Below are 19,636 nucleotides of genomic sequence, written 5' to 3' on the forward strand. Positions count from 1 at the left end.
TATGACAAATTAGCAGATCAATCACTTGACTTACAAGTACATGTATTTTCAAATTGAGTCATGTATAAGAAATTTTCATTGCATTTAACTACAAACCAGAGCTTTACATTTGGTACCAAGCTTAATAAGGAGTTACGCTTTTCAGTGGGACACATATTAAGATTTGTCACTTGTCTACTTCCTGTTTGCCTTAGCTTCTTGACATTTTAAAAAAAATAAATATTTGTAAGCAAAACCCTTGTGCTTATCTACTTTCTGTTATTTGCTCCCACAAAGGTTGCTAAATGTAATTCCTTTCACTCGAAAGCAAAGTTAGGGTTAAGACATGAGTAATGTTCACATTTCAAATGTTTGGCTTGGATGATATATTGCAGATGCTAGGCCAATGCTCACTATTACTTCAGGGTCATGAATAATCAGTATAAAGATTTTCCAAAACAATAGATGGCTTGTGGTTTTTTATACGACCGCAAAAAATTTGCATTCGTATAATGTTATCATGGTTTCATCGTCGTCGTCCAAAGACACATTTGGTTTCAAGACAATAACTTTAGTTTAAGTGAATGGATCTCTATGAAATTTTACCAGAAGGTTCAATACCACAAAGGGAAGGTTGGGATTGATTTTGGAGGTTATGGAACCAACAGTTTAGGAATTGCGGGCCAAAAACAAGCATTTTTGTAGTTTCCGGACAATAACTTGTAAGTGTATGGATCTCTCTGAAATTGTACCACAAAGTTCCATATCACAAAAGGAAGGCTAGGATTGAGTTTGGGGGTAATTGCCCCAAACGTTCAGGAATTAGGGGCCAAAAACCAGCATTTTTCTAGTTTCCAGACTAGAACCATAAAGGTAAATTTTTTTCAAATTTTTTTTCTTCAAAATTTTTGAAATTTCATATTTTTTGAAAAAAAAAAATTTTTTTTTGGGGGGGGGGGGGGTTCATACTTATTACCTCAAGATTTTTCAAATTTCAAATTTTTTTTGGGTGCAAATTTTTTGGAGGGATTTTTTTTCATATTTTGGTTTTGTTTCCCCAAAAAGTTTTCATTTTTACATTGATTATTTCTGATTGATATATAAAAGCAACAAATACTGATATAGCAGGAGCATGTAAATTATTATATATAACAGATTAAGTATTGTGCAACAGCACAGTATTGCGCAATAGCAAGAAATCTTCAATTGAAAATAAATACAAATCTTTAAACCACTTTCAATGGGATTAAATTAAGTCTTTAATTTTTGTGAGTTCTAACCTTGTATTACTATTTTGGATATTGGGCTCCATTTTAAAATTGGTCTACATTGAGGTCCAAAGGGTTCAAAATTAAACTTTGTTTGATTTCATCAAAAACTGAATTATTGCAGCTCTTTGATATGCTGAATCTTATTGTGCATTTAGATTTTTTATTTTGGGCCCTGTTTTCAAATTAGTCCATATTAAGGTTTGAAGGGTCCAAAATTTTTAAACTTTGTTTGATTTCAACTAAACCTAAATTTTTTGTGTTTTTTTATTTGCTGAACCATGTTGTTAGATTTTGGATATCAGACCATACTAGGTAAATTAAATGTCCCATTTCAAATTTTTAAGATCTTTGACCACATTTATTTTGTGTCAGAAACCTATATTATGTCAAAAATTTGATCACAATCCAAATTTAGACAGTATCAAGCTTGAATATTGTGTCCAAACTTGTCCAAACTGTTCATGGTTCTATCTCTGCGGTCATATCAGGCTGTGATCGGCGAAGCATTTTATTTTTAAATTTGAGGATAAAGTAAATAAAAAGACATAGCTCATTATCAAACTTGAAGGTCACTGCCTAGGTTAGAAGGGAGTATAAAATCCCAAAATCTCGATCAGAAATGTAAATATTTTTGTATCTAGGTTTTGTAGGTCACCTAAACCATAGATATAATAGCCATTATTATTGGCTATTATATCTATGCCTAAACTTAAGTACCATTGTTATCTATTTTTGTGTGCAGGTCTTTCTAAAAGTAGGCTGTAATATTGGTCAAATCGACTAGAACAAAACACTTTACGACTTGAATAGGTTTGCTTTGGTCAGATATAAAAAGTACACTTAACCTCATTATGATGGAGCTGGTAAGTGACTTGCCAAAGGCACACCACCAAGAACACTAGACACAATAAAATAGTTCTTTAGTAGACAGAAAATCTCTGTACATGCCATTAAAAAACCCTTACTGGCACCTGTTAACCTGAACAGAATTTGAATAAATTGGTATTGCTTCAAACTATAAAAATTAAAAAGCAAAATGTTTTTTAGTAAATTATATAAGCCAAAAAGATGGATTAGAAGGACGATTCCTAAACTGGGTTGCTTTATAAATGATATCACACAAAAGAAATGGCGTAAAATAGCTTATTTTAAAGAACTTGTTTGTAGGTTGACATTTACTGGATGCAGGTATTCTGGTAAATGAAATTTTTCAGGCTTCATGTGTAATTAAGAAAGAAAATACAAACGAATATTTTTGGTGATAAATAACAGCCTTTAGTTAGATTGGGATGAAATTGTTTCATCTACATTCTCTTCAATTAAGGTAGACCAGCTTGTGGTAAGGTGCGTTTTACCTAAACCTCAACTAGGATTGCTAGTTTTCCTGTTGAAGGTAGGTGGTTCTCTCTGGACACTTGCTTCCTCAACCAATAAAAAGTGGCTGCTATGATACAACAAAGCCTGGTTAACATGGGGTTAAAGCGCCAACAATCAATCGAGGAAGATACGGACAAAGCAGAAATTTATTTTTTGGCAATTTTCTAGTACCTCAGATAAACTAGCTGCTTCGACAGCTAGAACAAACACTTAATGCTTACTTAAAACCATTTGATTTGATTTTCAGTCACATGATAAGCATGAGTGCACACACTAAAATGTCTCGCCTGCTTTACTATTCATGATTTATGTTGATAGTCTTAAAGATATAGTTTTACTACAAGTATCACATACATTTAACATTATCAATGATCCATGAAAATGAGATTAAGGTCATAAACCAAGCCAGACAGACATATACCTTACAATCATTACATATATACTATAGTTGACCTATTGCTTATAGTTTATAAAAGAAACGGACCAAACCATGAACCATGAAAATGAGGTAAAGTTCAGATGAACCCTTCTAGACTGACATGCACACCTTACAGTCTTTCCATACATCAAATATAGTTGACCTTATTGTTTATAGTATCTGAGAAATGGACCTTCTATAGCCAACTATCAGTATTGGTTTTTCCTCATTGTTGAAGGTCGTATTGTGGCCTATAATTGAAAACTACCACTTCATTTTATTTCTGGGTGAAAGTTATCTCATTGGCAATTATAACACATCTCATCTGAAAGTCGCAGAATGTGAGACATAGTTATTACAATACGTTGGCAGTCAGGGCATAAACTATTTTTATAAAGCTTTATATTTCAGAAGCTTGAAGACCTGGATGCTTCATACCTTATGTTACAAAGTCACCGCCTGCCATATGTTCGTTTTCCCTGACCTCATTTTCATGTCAAGTGTCTGCTTGAAAAAAAATTACTGTTATTTTTTTTAAAGTGAAATACGCTCTTATTACCAATGAACCATGAAAATGAGGTCAAGGTCATATGAAACCTGCCAGACAGACATGTACACCTTACAATTATTCCATACATTAAATATACCTAACCTTTTGCTTATTGTATCTTAGAAATAGACCAAAACACTAAAAGTAAACATTGTCCAATGAACCATGAGGTTTCATTATACATTTTGTTTTCACAGCATGAGACCAAGAAGATAAGAAAAAGATAATATAATATATATAATTCATTTTATGGTAAAAATTGATAGAAATATTAGATATTTACAATTGGACATTTTGAAAAGATTGCTGTCAATGCATTAAGTCTTAAATAAAATGCTGAAGTGGTTCATTCCCTTCTATTATACATGATATCACAGCTGTCTATAGAGTTTAATGATCTGATTCAACAAAATGTCTCTAGGTGTTTCAGCGATCCAAAATTTTAAAGAAATATTCAACCTGAAATAGAAATAGGAAATATAATTAATATTCCAGTTTCATCATTTGCCAGTCTCCTGGCTTTATCTTCCAGAATTGGAACTGTTAAGTGATCTTTTTTTAAATGAAATAGAAACATTAAATCCTTTGCAATCCATTTCTGGTGAATGTTGTGCATGAAATTAATAATGATAGACTTCTTGTAATTTTCCTGATGTGTGTCTTAATAAGCTAAGTAAATGACTGGTATTATGTAACTTTACTATGGATTCTGATTTGCATGTTGATACAGTATGAATTTTTATGATTCCATCTCCTTTCACATTTAAAAATTGACAATTTTTACATGTGAATTTTTATCCTTTAAAAAAAATTCAATCATTTTTTCATGACTGATAATCTAAGTAATATGGAAATGTCCTGTTTACAATAAATCCACCTGTCAAATGTAATTTATATAGTGCAAGTTCATATGTTAACCTGGCACCTATAAAAAACATTCTTAGAACCACAAATACTGATTCTAATGTGTGTTGGCTTCACCCCAACATCAAGTTATAAACAAACATACATCTTTTTAATATTAATTCTTACCTCCAATAATCCATCCTCAGGTAAGTCTGTGCAGTGGACAGCATTTTGTACTTTGTCTACACCAAACAAAGCTCGTAGGGTTCTAGGTCTTAGATGGCGTGCTATTTCCTGAAATAACAGAAATATATGTTTTAAAATTTTCATTACAATAATGGTTTCTGACTGACTAACTTTGAGATTAGTTTATGACAACATGAAAAGAAAATTTCACACAAGATAACTATCAGAGATAAGGTATTGTGTTTTTGTCATCTGTAATACCAATATTATTGAATTCTGTTATTTCTATAGACTAATTTTATTGTGATTTTGTCTGTACCTTTAGTAGTTCCACTAACCACTTGAAAATGGAAAGGGAGGATTAAGTACCGATAGACTAATAACACCAGCAGTGTGTATGCCTGTAATATGTAAAGAATATAGTCAGTGGCTCACTCAAAATTTCTATTGGTGACAGATGTTTGGTCATTTCTGTTTTTATATTCTATTCTAGTGCTGGCACTTATCCATTGTTGGGGATTATATAGTGACCTCTTGATTTCTATTTTGATTAACTTAATGGATGCTGCCATGTAGACATAAAACACACATCTCCTTTCACTCATATCCTAGTTTACATTTATCATGACTAAAGTTTCACATCTTATGACAACTTACTGGATCTGCTGGTCCAACCATTTCTCTGAATTTTGTTGGTGCTTCCTGTGCCCTGATCTCCATAGCAATGCATGGACCTGACGTTAATTCTGCTACCATAGAACCATATTCCTGTACTACTCCTTTATACACCTCATAAAATTCTTCAGCATTTGCCTTCTCCATGTGGAATATTTCTAACACTGAGATTTCAAAACCTGCTTCCATGATAGCACTAATAATTTGTCCAGAAAGACCTACAATATTTCATTGAATACATTTCATTTATTTTCATGTCGTAATCTTTTACTTAAGAAGATAGTGTTAGTTGCAAGCATCTACAAAGTAAAAACTAGGGATGTAAACTCGGTGAGCAATTACTATTCGAGTACTCGTTGGTTTTATCGAGCGATACTCGAGTACTAGCTCGGAAATATATTTTTTACACGGAAACACAAGAATACGTATTTTACATTCTGTGGTTGTTCAACGGATGAAAAACCATCTACATAAGTATCTTGGACAAGGAATTACACACCATAATTAATAGCTCATTACTTTCAAGTACCAATTAATCTAATCAATATAATTTAATGAACACCTATTTAAAAATTATAACAAATAAAACTCATATCAAACAATAGTATTTGGTGATCGTTAAAAAAACACATTTAATGTTTACACAGGCGTAAGGATTAGAAGTTTAACTATCAACTAATTGTCACCAGAGGATGCAACGAATTTTTTTATTTGGATACATTTTCTTGTCAACTATCATTGGGACAGTCGGTTTTGCAACTTTGTAACTTACAGCCTTGCAGAGGAAAATATTTGCTCTGACGGTACCGATGTGAAGGAATGGCTAGGGCATGTTTAGGCTTAGTATTAGCCTAGGTAGGAAACAAGTCAACTCGTACCATTGCAAACTCGTACCACGTCAACATGTACCACTAAAAGTCAACTCATACCATTGTAAATTTGTATCACTGTGAAGTCATACCATTGCGAACTCATACCACTGCAAACCCGCACCATTAAAAATATACAATATGTATGCAATGTTTATGCAAATCTTTATAAAATATTAATTGATTTTCATGAATTTTAATATTTAATTTTAGATTGAAAAAGTATACAATATATGAATGTAGACATAGCCCACATATTTTCGGATTCATTTTAAATGACAATTCAGCATTCGAAACAAAATGTATTTTATTTACTAGTATGATTAATCAGTGATGCCTATTTAATTTTCCGAAAGAGGTTTTCAAGAAGATCAACTTTATATAAAGTAGACAGTAATATTCTAACTGGAAACCGATTGGTATTCAATACTCGGTACTACCGAGCTATACTTGAGTACTCGATGACATCCCTGGTAAAAACTTAAAGCTGACAGAATTTTCATTTTCCTATCAAACAGCTATAAAAAGTATTCAATATATTCACATGCAGTTGAACCTCATTGTGTTGATCTGAGTTCTGTTGTAAATATTTTTACTAGCTTAAAGGTGTGTTTATGGTCATTGTCTCATTGATGTATAACTAGATTCCTATTTAATTAATATTAACTTGCATTACTGACTGTTTTCTCATAACAATCTTACAGCTAATGTCTCAGAAAAAATTGTTGATATTGAAAAGAACAAGCAATAATGCAAACATAAGGTTAAAAATGTTTACTTCCTAATAGTTGTTCTATTACTTCAAAACCATACCTGCTTTAACTGCATGTGGTTTGATGACACAACATGTACATTCACTATATTTGGCAGTGTTCTGTCGTCCAGGTCCAGTGCTGGGGAAGAAAAACTCTACCTCTCTAGCAGCTGATGTAGTACTGTCTGAACCATGGCACGCATTTTCTGTGTTGTCTGAAAATTAACAACACTTTATATATCAAGTTAGATCATATGAACATTAAAAATATAGTTAAGAACTCCATGTGTCTGTTGGTATTGTGTTGTTGGGTTGCTGTTTCATTTAAGTATACCCAACATCACCTATAATTCAAATACATTTTTGCAAAGGTATCAAAAACAACAATTTTATGAGTTGATATCAGTTAATTCCTGAATCTGTAATTTTCTGTTTGACAGTAGATTGACGCTAGAAAACAACTAAGATGAGAGACTTCAAACTGGTAAAGAAAATATGGTACTATAGGCATTTATAAAAACATCACATTAATTACTGAATGAACATGCAGTAAATTACTTCATATATCATTTAATCTTTCAGAGTTACATTTCTATAACAAAAATGTTATCAAAATCTAGTTTTTTTACATTTGACATATAGTAAAGGTTCAAGCTTAAATTTGTACAAAATCCAGGAAATTAAACATCAGATTAGGGCCCCTCATGCATTGGAATCTATAACAGTCCTTAATTTTAATTTGTTCCAGAAACCAAACCATATTTGGTGTAATTTTATGCCACTGTCATACAAGTGAGAGGTTTAGCTAGCTATAAAACCAGGTTTAATCCCCCATTTTCTACCTAAGGAAATGCCTGTACCAAGTCAGGAATATGACAGTTGTTTTCCATTTGATGTCTTTGAGCTTTTGATTTTGACTTTTGTTAAGGGACTTTCCGTTTAGAATTTTCCATGGTGTTCGGTATTTTTGTTATTTTACTTTTTGCTAGTTTAGCCTTAAAGATGTCTATTCTAGTTTATTGTGTTTAGGGTTGCTGTTTCACTGATATAAAAACCAACATCCCTTCATTTGAAATATTTCAACACAAACCTTTTCCAAACCTTGCCCGTATTGACTGGGGTGCCACTTTTCTTGCTTCAGCTGAATCTGTTGGACCAAGTAACTCTCTCCAAGCAGAGATAACTCCAGGTCCCATCATTTCAAATGCTATCACTGGTCCTCGTGTTACAAAATTTAATAAATTGCTGCGTGGAGAGAAAAGTTATATACCTTTAATAAGTCATATAACTATTCTAGTTCAGTCAGGAACATGTTATTTTAGTGGTTGTCTTTGGTTGATGTTTGCCAGTATGTTTCTCATTCATTGTTTTAACGAAAACCATGCAATTGGTTTCCTCCTTGGGACTGTTTGACATTTTGTCATGCCAGGGCCTTTTATAGCTTTAATACTTTGCAATATGGGTTTTGCAAATTGTTGAAGGCCATAGGGTAACCTATACTTGTTTAATTCCCATCCTTTGATCTCTGTAGTTGTTTCATTGGAAATTATACCATGTCTCCTTATTTTTATATTTGTTTTTTTTTTTAAAATAATGTTAATCATGGTGTTCATTATCAGTTCATATGATTTTTCCTGCTGTGAAATCAATTTCTATTGATGCTTTGTTTTTCATGATATCTAGTATACATCAATTGATTAAGTGTTAGCTTACCAAACAAAAGTTACTAGAAAATCCCTTCCCGGAGAAATAAAAGTATTATAACAGTTCATCTATGGTAGTACATTTTTCAGGTGCAAATAAAAATGACCTATAAAGATTTTACAGAAAAAAATTATATTGGATTTTGTGTACACTTCCAGTTATAAATATTCAAGTAACCTTTATTTGCAAAATAATTGATGTACTCACTCTAAAAATGGTTTTCCCTGATGCTCTTGGTAAAATTGGAAAGCTTCATTTCTATTCAGCTGACACATCTTTAACTGTGTAATCATAAATCCTTTTTGATATATCACATCTAATATTTGACCCATTTTGGCAGTTGAATCTGGTTTTATCATACCCAATGTTCTGCAAATAGAAAATAACACAACTCTCATGAGAGTTTACATATATACAGATTTTTTTTTTAAATCAGCACAACAAATCTTCAATGTTGGGACTAATTTGCTGTTAGAACATTTGTCATGTCAGCACAATCCTGCATTATCAAATACAGCAGAGATATTATTTTTTTGTTATATCCTGAAATTCTTACACAAGTTAAAAAATTGAATATGAAAGTAGTTTTGAAATATGCAAAGAAAAATATATCTCCATGACTTGTACAAATATATATAGTCTGATTTTGGCACACATAAAGTAAAATATATCTTTAAAATAGCACATTATTTATTTGCTTTTGTAAAATGTAACTTATTTTCAGTTCTTAATTAACAATTGAGGTTTAGTACAATCCAATTATTGAGAAATCAAATGATTAGGTTTGGAAGTTCAAATTTTCTGGTTCCTAAAGATGCATTAAAAAAAAAAAATTACACAAATGGTTTCTTAATTTTTTTGCGAAACAGTTCTTCAACCAATAGATATAAGAAGATGTGGTATGAGTGCCAATGAGACAACTCTCCATCCAAGTCAAAATTTATAAAAGTAAACCATTATAGGTCACAGTACGGTCTTCAACACGGAGCCTTGGCTCACACCGAACAGTAAGCTATAAAGGGCCCCAAAAAATTACTAGTGTAAAACCATTCAAACCGGAAAACCAACGGTCTAATCTATATAAAAAAGAGAAACGAGAAACACTTATGAACCACATCAACAAACGACAACTACTGAACATCAGATTCCTGACTTAGGACAGGTGCAAACAAATGCAGCCGGTTTAAATGTTTTAATGGTACCAAACCTTCACCCTTTTTCTGAAACATGCATCTTTTATCTAAAAAGATACAAGATTAGGCACAATGAAATTTCTCCCCTGCTTAACTAATTTTTATTTAATAATAGTTTAACAGCTGTTAAGACTGCAGGAATCATAAAAACTTTTAAAAGTTATACTGATCAATGAACTTTAAAAATTAGTTCAAGGCCAGATGAATTCTGATAGAAAGACATGTCATCCTTATAATTATTGTAGAGATCAAAGATACTATTACTTAATATCTAAGAACAGTTATCAATGAACCATGAAAATAAGATCAGAAGGTTAGATGTACAGCTTATGATAATTCTATGGACAAATTTAGTTCACTTATTACTTACTAGAACACACCCGCGAAATCGCTGGCATTTAGAGCTTGGTTGAAAGTATGTAAATTGTTGTAGGATGAATTTTTGTTAAAGATTACATGCAGAGGCGGATTTAGAGGGTTTTTCAGGGGGCTCGGACCCCCCCCCCCCCCCCCTTTGTGGGAAAAAATTGTTGATTATATAGGGAATCAATGATGCATGACTGGAGCGGGACCCCTCTTAGGCAGTCAGTGCCCCCTCCCCCCCACCCTTATGAAAATTTCTAGAACCGCCACTGTTATGTCTGGACAATTTCAGAAAAGTTATCAAAAATCACAGGTATTTGGAGACAGGACAATATTTTTAAGCCCTCTCTCTTTTTTCCAAAGTCCGTTATTTTTTTTTATTTTTCTGTTGAATTCCATTATTTATCGCGTTTCTGTATACTATGAACATAGGTATATTATAAATAAAGAGTATGTGCTATTAACTATCAATTTCAAGTTTCGTCTCCACGGCGATCACTGCTATAATCTATAGAGATCCTCTATATATTATAGTAGTATAATCATAGTATACATGCAGATAAACGCGAAAATGATTGTCCTGTCCCAGAGGACTTATGAAAATTATTTATAAGTTTAAAAGCGGAAGTCTTGTCTATGACTTAAAAGTCGGTCTGATGACGGAAACAATATCCCGACGTCTTTATTTTCGATTTTCTCCCCAAATAACCCAAACTGAATAATCATAAGAATGGATGAAAAATGCGACTATGCAAGGTACCTATAGGACACAGAGGCATGATGATTTATTTATTGTGGAAGGAAGAGAAGCGACACACAAAATGAGGTCTTCTCGTTTAATAGTATAGATAGTACTTGAGAAACTGATTAAGCCACACTACTTCAACTTGATGAATGAACCACAACTAAAGGTCAAGGTCAAATCTTTAGGTTGATGATTTGATCATTAAACTGTGCATAGAAGTCAAGTTTAAATTATCTTCTGTCAATTGACATGTTTCTTACAACCATTCTATAAACCAAATAAAGCTTATGAAAATAAGGAGATGTGAATAATTTTCAAATGAGAAAACCAACAGCCTGAATTACCTCTTACTAATAGTAAATGAGAAAGTGACCTGAAAGCAGAAACAAGATATTGATAAATAAATCATAAAAGGGATACAAGGTCAGGATGACTCCTGACATGTATACCTTTAAACCATTCTCCACAAAAATAATAGTTCAAATGAAAATATTTACCCAAGAATGAAAATTTAACTTTGATAATTAAGGTCTTGTCACACAAACATGCACACCTTAATTATAACCATACTATGGAACACATATGTATAGTTGACCTATTACTCAGTCATGATAATAGTAAAAGAAAACTGCAAAAGGTTGCTTCTACTTTTGGGCTTCCATATAAAATTAGAAACAACAAGAAAACAGCATTTTAAATTTGACAAAGTTTCAGTACGACTTTTTGCACCGCAAGACTTTCAGGTCCATATGGATGATATGATTATAAATGAAAATTTGATTATTAATAACCACCTTCCTGTTAAATATGGTATAAGTAACTGCTTTATATATTCATTTTATTTCTACAAACCTTTCTTTCTTATGAGAAAATCTGGTTCGAGTATAATCATCTCCATAATCTACAAATTTCAGCTGTCTGGACAAGATGTTTACTGTGCTACCAATATATAAATCTTCTAGTCGTAAACAGTCACTTACTTTTGTCTTCTTCAGAAATACTCTGTGATTTTTAATGTCAAACTGAAAGATACAACATTATATATTGCAAATGGATATAAAACTTTGTCACAACATATCAAATGTATTATTTGATGCAACATTTTCATAGTATCAGTGTGATAATTTTTTTTAAAGGATAAACAATTGAGATTTATGTTAAAATATAAATGTTGATATCCCCAATGAACACTTAAGAATGTGATAGCTAATGGACACACATGATACCCTCTAGCTACTGGTCTACTTTGAAGTTTATTTATATCTTGTATAAATTAAGATTTTAAAAGATGAATTAAATTCCAGTTATTCTTTTTTGTAATAGTAAAAAAAATTCATTCAAATTAGGAATCAACTTTTCTTTTAAATTACAATATTTCCATATCATTTTTCAGCTAACTGGCAAAATATTTAATGTAATGGTGTTACCATTTCTGCTGTTTGGTCTTTAACATAATACATAAACTGATATCTGCGTATGAAGGCTGCATGTGGGTCATACCATTCAGCAATGAAACAATAACGGTCTTCTTCCTAAATGAACAATATAAGGTTAAATGCTTGGATACAACAAACTTGCACTTAATACTTCCATTATCAGTATCCAGCATCTGTTAACCAATGGCACATTAATTTAATCATTCTGTTTACCAAATATAGTTGACCTATTTATCTGAGATATAGGCCAAAAAACTTAACCTTGATCACTGATCCATGAAATGAGGTCAAGGTGATAGGTTTACCTTGTCTAATGGACAAGAAAACTGCAAACATCAAATCTAGTTATCATATTACTCATAATAAGAAAAATTCATATGAAATAAACCTATTTTTTAGCATCTATATACAACATATGCAGTATCAATGTCTTCTACTTATGTTTGACAGAACATATAAATTGGAGAATAGCCATATGGATATATATATTTGTAGGTTTTATTGTTAATCGTTTTAACATTATTTTTTTTATTGCAGGTGTTTCTGGAGATCATGAAAATGCTATTTAGAAAATAAATACAATACGTCAATAGATGTGTAATGTTTGTTTTATCATTTCTACAATGCTCTTCTGACAGAAATTAATTGCAGAATAGCAATGTATCAGAGATTATCACTGTACGATTTTTACCACTTTTTACTACTTGTTCCTAAAGATCAGTACGAACAGGCTGTTTGACCCTAAAAATGGCAGTTAAAATAAATAAACTATTCATGTACATGCAACTACATGTTTTATTATTTACAATAAAAATACTTTAATAATATCTATATGGCTACATAAGATTAATTCATGGTTACCTATATTCTGGGAATCAGTAACTCACCAGAGTACACCAAAATAGGATGTCCAAAGCATACATTATGATTTAGTACACTCATTGCCTTTAATGTTATTGGTATCTGATATTTGTAATCTGATTTGGCCCAAAATATCTTGCTCTTCTAATCCAAATACTTACATAAAGTTTCATATCAAGGGAATGCATGAAAGACGATTGAAATCTGAATGTCAGTGATGGTTTTCAAATGACCAATATGAGCATCATGAAACTTAAAAGATAATGAAAAGGCACAAAAAACTTTGGGATTGATAAAGCCTGAAAGTTTAATAAGAATTTAAATAATGGAAAATAAGGCTTACTAAGCTAAGATCATATTTATGTAGGAGGTGCTGTTTTGGTGGCTATACAAGTCAAATTGGCACCTGGTCAATTAGGCACATATAGAAAAAGTCAAATCTACACTATTTAAAGTCGTTATGGCACCTAATATACTGTTTATACATTTTCTTTCCTTTTTTGAGGTATGGACAAGGATTTGTATAACACTATACTAATCCTTGGTATAGAGAACGTATTTCTTCCCAGGCAAGCTGTTGTTTAATCCACAGATGAGGATAAACACAAATTTAATCAATGTAATTTTTTTTTCTGCATTTCCTGTTTACCTGTATAAAATGAATAACATTAGCACCATTTTTTGTATGTTTACTAGCAATCATATATACTGACATGGATAGTATTCTGCACATTGCCAGTAAAAAATAAGAATCTTGGTGCCAATGTAAATTATTTAAGGTTCATCCTAACAAATGGACAAAAATGGCTGTATTTACACCTGACAAACTAATCTGAGTACAGACTAACCTGTGCAGTTGCAAAAGTTTTAAGGCCTGGCATCCACTAGATATATAAAAGTTAAATGCATTTAGTGTTTCAGAAAGCTAAATTCTTTTTTTGGATTTTAATGGGCATTTTTTTCTGTTCCTAAGTTGGGTTAAATCTTTGAGATGCTCCCTCTCAGGTATATGTACAAAAAATGTAACAACTGTATTGTATTGATTGTCCTTGATTGACATGGACAATAGATATCTACACAACAATAGGTGAGTTAAAGGGTGTAACTGAGTGGACAGTATCAAATGTAATTCAGGTGTTTATTTTTACACCAACAGCAGAAACAAACAAAAAATGACCATCAAAATCCAAAAAAAATTTGATCTTTCTGAAAAACAAAATGTACTTAAATATAATATACATGGTAGTGGATGCCAGGCCTTAAAACTTTTGCAACTACACAGGTTAGTCAGTACTCAAGAGTAGTTTTTGGGGTGTAAATACAGCCACTTTTGTCCATTTGTTATGATGAACCTTAATACAAATAAATAGGAAATACAAAAAAAATATTTAACCCTCTTGCTGTCAGAGGGACACATATGTATGCAAACTTCTCATCATTACTGTATCTCTTAAACTGTGTAATATTTTTCTTCAATGGGTCCCAAATGTAACGGTCATTAAGTGTGTATATTCGCTAGCTATGTCCCCGTGGTTTAATCTTGTGAAAATTAGAAGTAATAGACATGATAGAAGGCCAAACTGGCACCATTATCAAGTGAAAATATAAAAAAAATAAATAAGGAAATAAAAAAGTGTATTTTACTAGCAAAACATAATTTTAATCATGGGTGCTGAAATACATGTAAATACTCTGGGTGCCAAATAAAGCAGGTCGCAATTTGACTAGGTGCTGAATTGAATATTGTTGCCGATTTGACAAGGTGCTGAAGTGACTAGAATTCGATTTGTCTTGTTACCAAAATGTCTTTTGATTCAAAGTTATGTCTAGATGTGGAAGCATCTGAATTTAGTTTTAAAGAGTGGAGCCTGAGGAAGCTGGAACAGGCAACCAATTTTCGGCAGGAAAATTGGATTGTAGTGGGAAGTGAGCACATGACAAGTCATTTGACATTGCCGATGACAAGATGAACAGAGCTCACACTCAGATAGCACCTGTCTCATATTATAATTCAGCACATGTCAGATCAAATGATGATTTTGTCAAATCAAGCAAAATATTTACTTTAAAGCTCCTGTTTAAACATGATTAAATTAATAAAACTATGATTTGATTTTTTATCAATGCCTTCGTTTCAAAGTTTTGTCTTACCCCCATGTCGACACTAGTACGTGAATATTCTTTGGTAAGTGATGTTGATCCTTGATAATATTTGAAAATGTGTTGCAGTCCGTACAAGTTGTTGTTGGCAACAAACTTTAAAACATGATTTATAAAGAGTTTTCTGATTGGATACTGTGGACACTTCCTTTGCAGTAAACAGGAAGTTGTAATGTTTTGGGTGGCAGAAAAAAATATTTTTTTGTTTTTCTACCAATTAAGTAGGTACGCAGACAAGTTCAGTAGAGAAATTTAATATTCAGGGCAAACAATGAAAATAAAAAAAAAACAAATCCTGCACCCAAGCGCCTGTGATCGCTGACGCTGGTGTCTGGTGATACACACAATATGGTTTCGGTCGTACCGGCCCCATGTCGATCCGGCACAAGTCTTGAGTTCGGCCCCATAAAAAAATGTAATGAATAATTTAGATATAAAATGCCTGAAAGTTTGGTGAAGTATTTAATTCAGGGTTAGTTGAAATTTGCACATGAACATGATGAAAAAGTTCTGTAAAATTCGCTAATCCGAGGAATATTTATTAAGAAAAAGTATAGACTATTGCTGTATGTTTTATATATCAGCGGCGGATTCAGGCGGGGGCGTGGCGAGCATGTGCCCCCCCCCCCTTAAATTTGAAAAGCATGGGTTGTCCTCAGCTTAAGAACATTTCGATAATTTTACCTCAAAAAATTTTTCGCATAGCTGCACTCGGCTAAAATTTAAGATTGCGCCCCCCTTAACTTAAATCCTGGATCCGCCTTTGTATGTGTAGGTTTTTATACGACCGCAAAAAATTTTTGCGGTCGTATATTGGTATGGTGTTGGTGTCGTTGTCGTTGTCCGAAGACACATTGGTTTTCGCACAATAACTTTAGTTTAAGTAAATGGATCTCTATGAAATTTTACCATAAGGTTCAATACCACAAAAGCAAGGTTGGGAATGATTTTGGGGGTTATGAAACAACAGTTAAGAAATTAGGGGCCAAAAATAAGCATTTTTGTAACTTCCAGACAATAACAATAAAATTTAAGTGTATGGATCTCTCTGAAATTATACCACAAGTTTCCATACCAGAGGGGGGTCGGACCTTTATCAGGACTCCGGGATCGGATGTTTTTAAGCTCGTGATTTCAGGATTTATCCTTACAGGATCTGGGAATTCTTTTTTCGAATTTCGGGATGTTTGGATTTATCTTTCTTTAAATTCGGGACCTCAGGATTTCATGTTTTTTAGGCCGGGATTTCGGGAACAGGACCCCTCCGACCCCCCATTTCTGTTCTGTTCTGGTATATTCCTCCGTTTTATCGGAGCACTCCACTTATCGAATGAGTATTAAAATTTTAAATACTTAACCGAAAAAGCGGATATTTTTATATTTACGATATGAAAAATATATAATTTTAAAATAAAATTAGTTAGTTAAAGTGAATAAAATAAAAGTTTATAATGTCTTTTATGATATTATATCCCCATTACCACAAAGGGATGGTAAGAATTGGCTTTTGGGGGTTATGGCTCAAACCGTTTAGGAATTAGGGACAAAAATTGGGAAAAAATAAGGGTTTACATGGTTAATGGACAATTTAAAAGCTGTGTAAGGGAGGTAATCCAAAAACAAAATTACACAATGTTGGATTACCTCCCTTACACTGCTTTTAAATTATCTATTTAAGACTTTTATGATGTATTTAAATTGGTAGTTATGGTTGCAAACTCCATTGGAAATTTAAATTGAGATTATGACCATATCTTGAGGGAAAGATTTTTTTTTTGGAAATGGGGGAGGGGGAGGGGGGTAAAAATGAAATTTTAGGGGGCCATTTTTTTTTTCCATTTCAGATTTCAGAACTTAAAAAGAAAATTTCTTCAAATATTTTTTTTTGCAAAAAAAAAGGGGGGGGGGGGGGGGGTAAACAATTTTATTTTTTTTAAGGGGGGGGAGGTCAATACGCAACAGCATAGTGTATTTCACAAAAGCAAAAAATTGAATATAAATTCAAATCATATAACCAATTCTAAGTTCTTTGACTACATTTATTCGGTGTCAGAAACCTATTATGTATCAAATATTTAAATACAATCCAAATTCAGACCTGTATCAAGCGCGAATATTGTGTCCATTTTCGCCCCAACTGTTCAGGGTTGGACCTCTGCGGTCGTATCCAGCTGTGCTCAGCAAAGCATTTTATTAGTCTAGTGGTTAAGATCGATGGCTACAGTGCTGAAGGTCTCGAGTTTGATTCTGACTAGGGGTGCTGGAAATTTCATTACATCAGAAGGGTGATTTTCACCCTCCCTCACACATCTGTGGTTCCAGACCAGAGTTTTAAGTGGAATGGGTACTTTGGGGCATTGGTTGGTCAAAGTTGTCCCTGACTTTGACTTGGAGATCAATCTGCTGATATCTCTTCAATTTGTCTGTTCCTGCTGAGCAGCCTGGTGGTTCTCTCCTAGTACAGTAGTGTCCGGTAATTATATCCGTCCGGTAAACCCACCCCCCACCCACTCCAATTTACTTCCGTAATTGTCACTTCCGTGAATATTTAGTCTGCTGTTTTATTCATAGGAACTGTACTTATCATCACTGCATGTAAAATTTTAAAGAAAAATCCTTTAAATACGAAAATATCTAGTGATATATATAATACAGTTCCTAAAGCTAACGATAATCATATTATGCATCGTACTTCAACTTTCTCCACCATAATAACAGTACCCTGCCTGGTGTCCTACCACTCCCTTTGTGTTGGGTTGGGGATTGTCCTTGTACAGGGCTCATGCTAGCAGGTGACTGGGGTGACAAAGTCCCTTTCCTGTCCATCACTTCGCTTGCCCATCCGTCAAAAGCAATATCTAGTCGCTCTGTTGTTCACAATACTCGCTTTCAGTCGCTTTCATTATAGTCAATTTTCAATTTTGACCAAGTCGATGAAACAGCAATTTTTCATTTATAAGTAAAGATATTCAAAGACATGTAAACAATTTATTTCTTTAGAAAATAGGTGAAAGCATTGACTTTACAGTTGGTTGTATTTTATTTCATAAAGACAATTTTGTATCACTTCTGGTACTTGTTACTCAAGAGTGTACATCAATTTAGTCTAATTTTCGGTAAAATAAATTTGTTACTTTATAAGAACGTGATGAAAATTGCCTTTAGTTAATGTTTAATCCACTTTTTGCATTAAAAAACGTCATATTCCTTTCCAAAAAGCTTGTCAAACATCGTTCATTTTTGTAAATTTTCTTCGTCCGCCATTGAAATATTTGTATGAACTACGGATTGGAGGCGGGATTCATTGGAAGTGGACCAGCTATGACCGAAATCCGTATTCTTACGATAATAACTAAGGAAGCACAAATTGCACAGCTGACTAAAGAATATTGATCCCAAACGGAAAATTTATGCATTCTGCATGCATTAGCAGACTTTTGGTTAGATCTACTTGCTTGTATATATTTCCATGTACATGTATATGCATTGTTTTAATTTATGGATTAAAGTTGCTTAATTTTGTTAGATTTATATATCTTTTTAATGAGAAACACTGAATTTCATCTGTACAGTAAATAATATACATGTATGTCAATATATTTGTTCCTGATTTCATAAACATGATAAACAGAATAGTTTTGTAATTTAATTTTAATTTATACATTATACTTCCATTTCCGTTTTAATATAAAAAAAGTTCCTTTTTAGTGCTAGATATTAAGTTTGTTGTTTCTGACAAGAAGACTAATATAATTGTGCAACTAGAAATGATAAACTTAAACAACTTTGAATTTGAATTGTTTCTTTAATTGTATACTCAGGTATGAATTGAACAATATAAAAAAAAAGATACATATGGCCCTTCATATAATAGTAAAAATTCGTAAGGGTTCTGTGGAACCCAGTGTCTCGCCTACTTTTGGTGTTAATCGCAGGCTCAACAAAAATGAGGAAAAAAATTAATAAAAATGTTCCTCTCTATACTATCTTTTGATTGTAAGTAGCTTCTGTCCAAGTTTGGTAAAAATCCAGGATAGTTTATGAATCTAATAAATGTTTTAAAAACTTAAACTGCAGAATGTATGTAATGTTGATTTGAAGAAAAACTAAGTCCATTTATAAGTAAAATACGGAAAATAATGGAACAAAATTTTATCAAAATTTCCTTCTAGATACATTTTTGTACTAGCTTTTGATCATAAACAAGCTTCTGTCCAAGTGTGGTACAAAGCCAGGATAGTTTAAGAAA

The 19,636-nt window shown here is 32.6% G+C and overlaps 2 protein-coding genes across 3 annotated transcripts in view; one reads left to right on the forward strand and one right to left on the reverse strand.

Moving 5' to 3' along the window:
* Positions 1-3,824: 3,824 nt before the first annotated feature.
* Positions 3,825-15,497, reverse strand: LOC127737942 (nucleoside diphosphate kinase 7-like). Its single transcript, XM_052248908.1, has 9 exons — positions 15,379-15,497; positions 12,358-12,462; positions 11,783-11,952; positions 8,837-8,998; positions 8,016-8,170; positions 6,985-7,140; positions 5,285-5,520; positions 4,628-4,735; positions 3,825-4,054 (listed from the first exon to the last, which is right to left on the reverse strand). Exons 1-9 carry the CDS (start codon positions 15,382-15,384, stop codon positions 4,022-4,024), a joined length of 1,131 nt encoding a protein of 376 aa, XP_052104868.1. The 5' UTR covers positions 15,385-15,497; the 3' UTR covers positions 3,825-4,021.
* Positions 15,498-15,524: 27 nt separating this feature from the next.
* Positions 15,525-19,636, forward strand: part of LOC127737940 (golgin-45-like) — a 35,178-nt gene continuing 31,066 nt past the window's right edge. The window contains exon 1 of one of the 2 annotated variants that reach the window (XM_052248904.1): positions 15,525-15,612. The gene's annotated coding sequence lies outside the window, so the exon portion shown is untranslated. The remainder of the gene's footprint in view (positions 15,613-19,636) is intronic. The other variant, XM_052248903.1, reaches the window with a different exon arrangement.

The sequence above is a fragment of the Mytilus californianus genome, unplaced genomic scaffold, assembly GCF_021869535.1.
Source record: "Mytilus californianus isolate M0D057914Y unplaced genomic scaffold, xbMytCali1.0.p SCAF_4, whole genome shotgun sequence".
Taxonomy (NCBI): domain Eukaryota; kingdom Metazoa; phylum Mollusca; class Bivalvia; order Mytilida; family Mytilidae; genus Mytilus; species Mytilus californianus.

Bases quoted from the DNA above. Each gene is read 5' to 3' on its own strand.
- LOC127737942 (XM_052248908.1), bottom strand. The intron at 8,999-11,782 runs GTTTGTAGAAAT...TTCTATTTGCAG, and splicing joins TTTTCTCATAAGAAAGAAAG to AACATTGGGTATGATAAAAC. The intron at 7,141-8,015 runs GTTTGTGTTGAA...GTTAATTTTCAG, and splicing joins ACGGGCAAGGTTTGGAAAAG to ACAACACAGAAAATGCGTGC.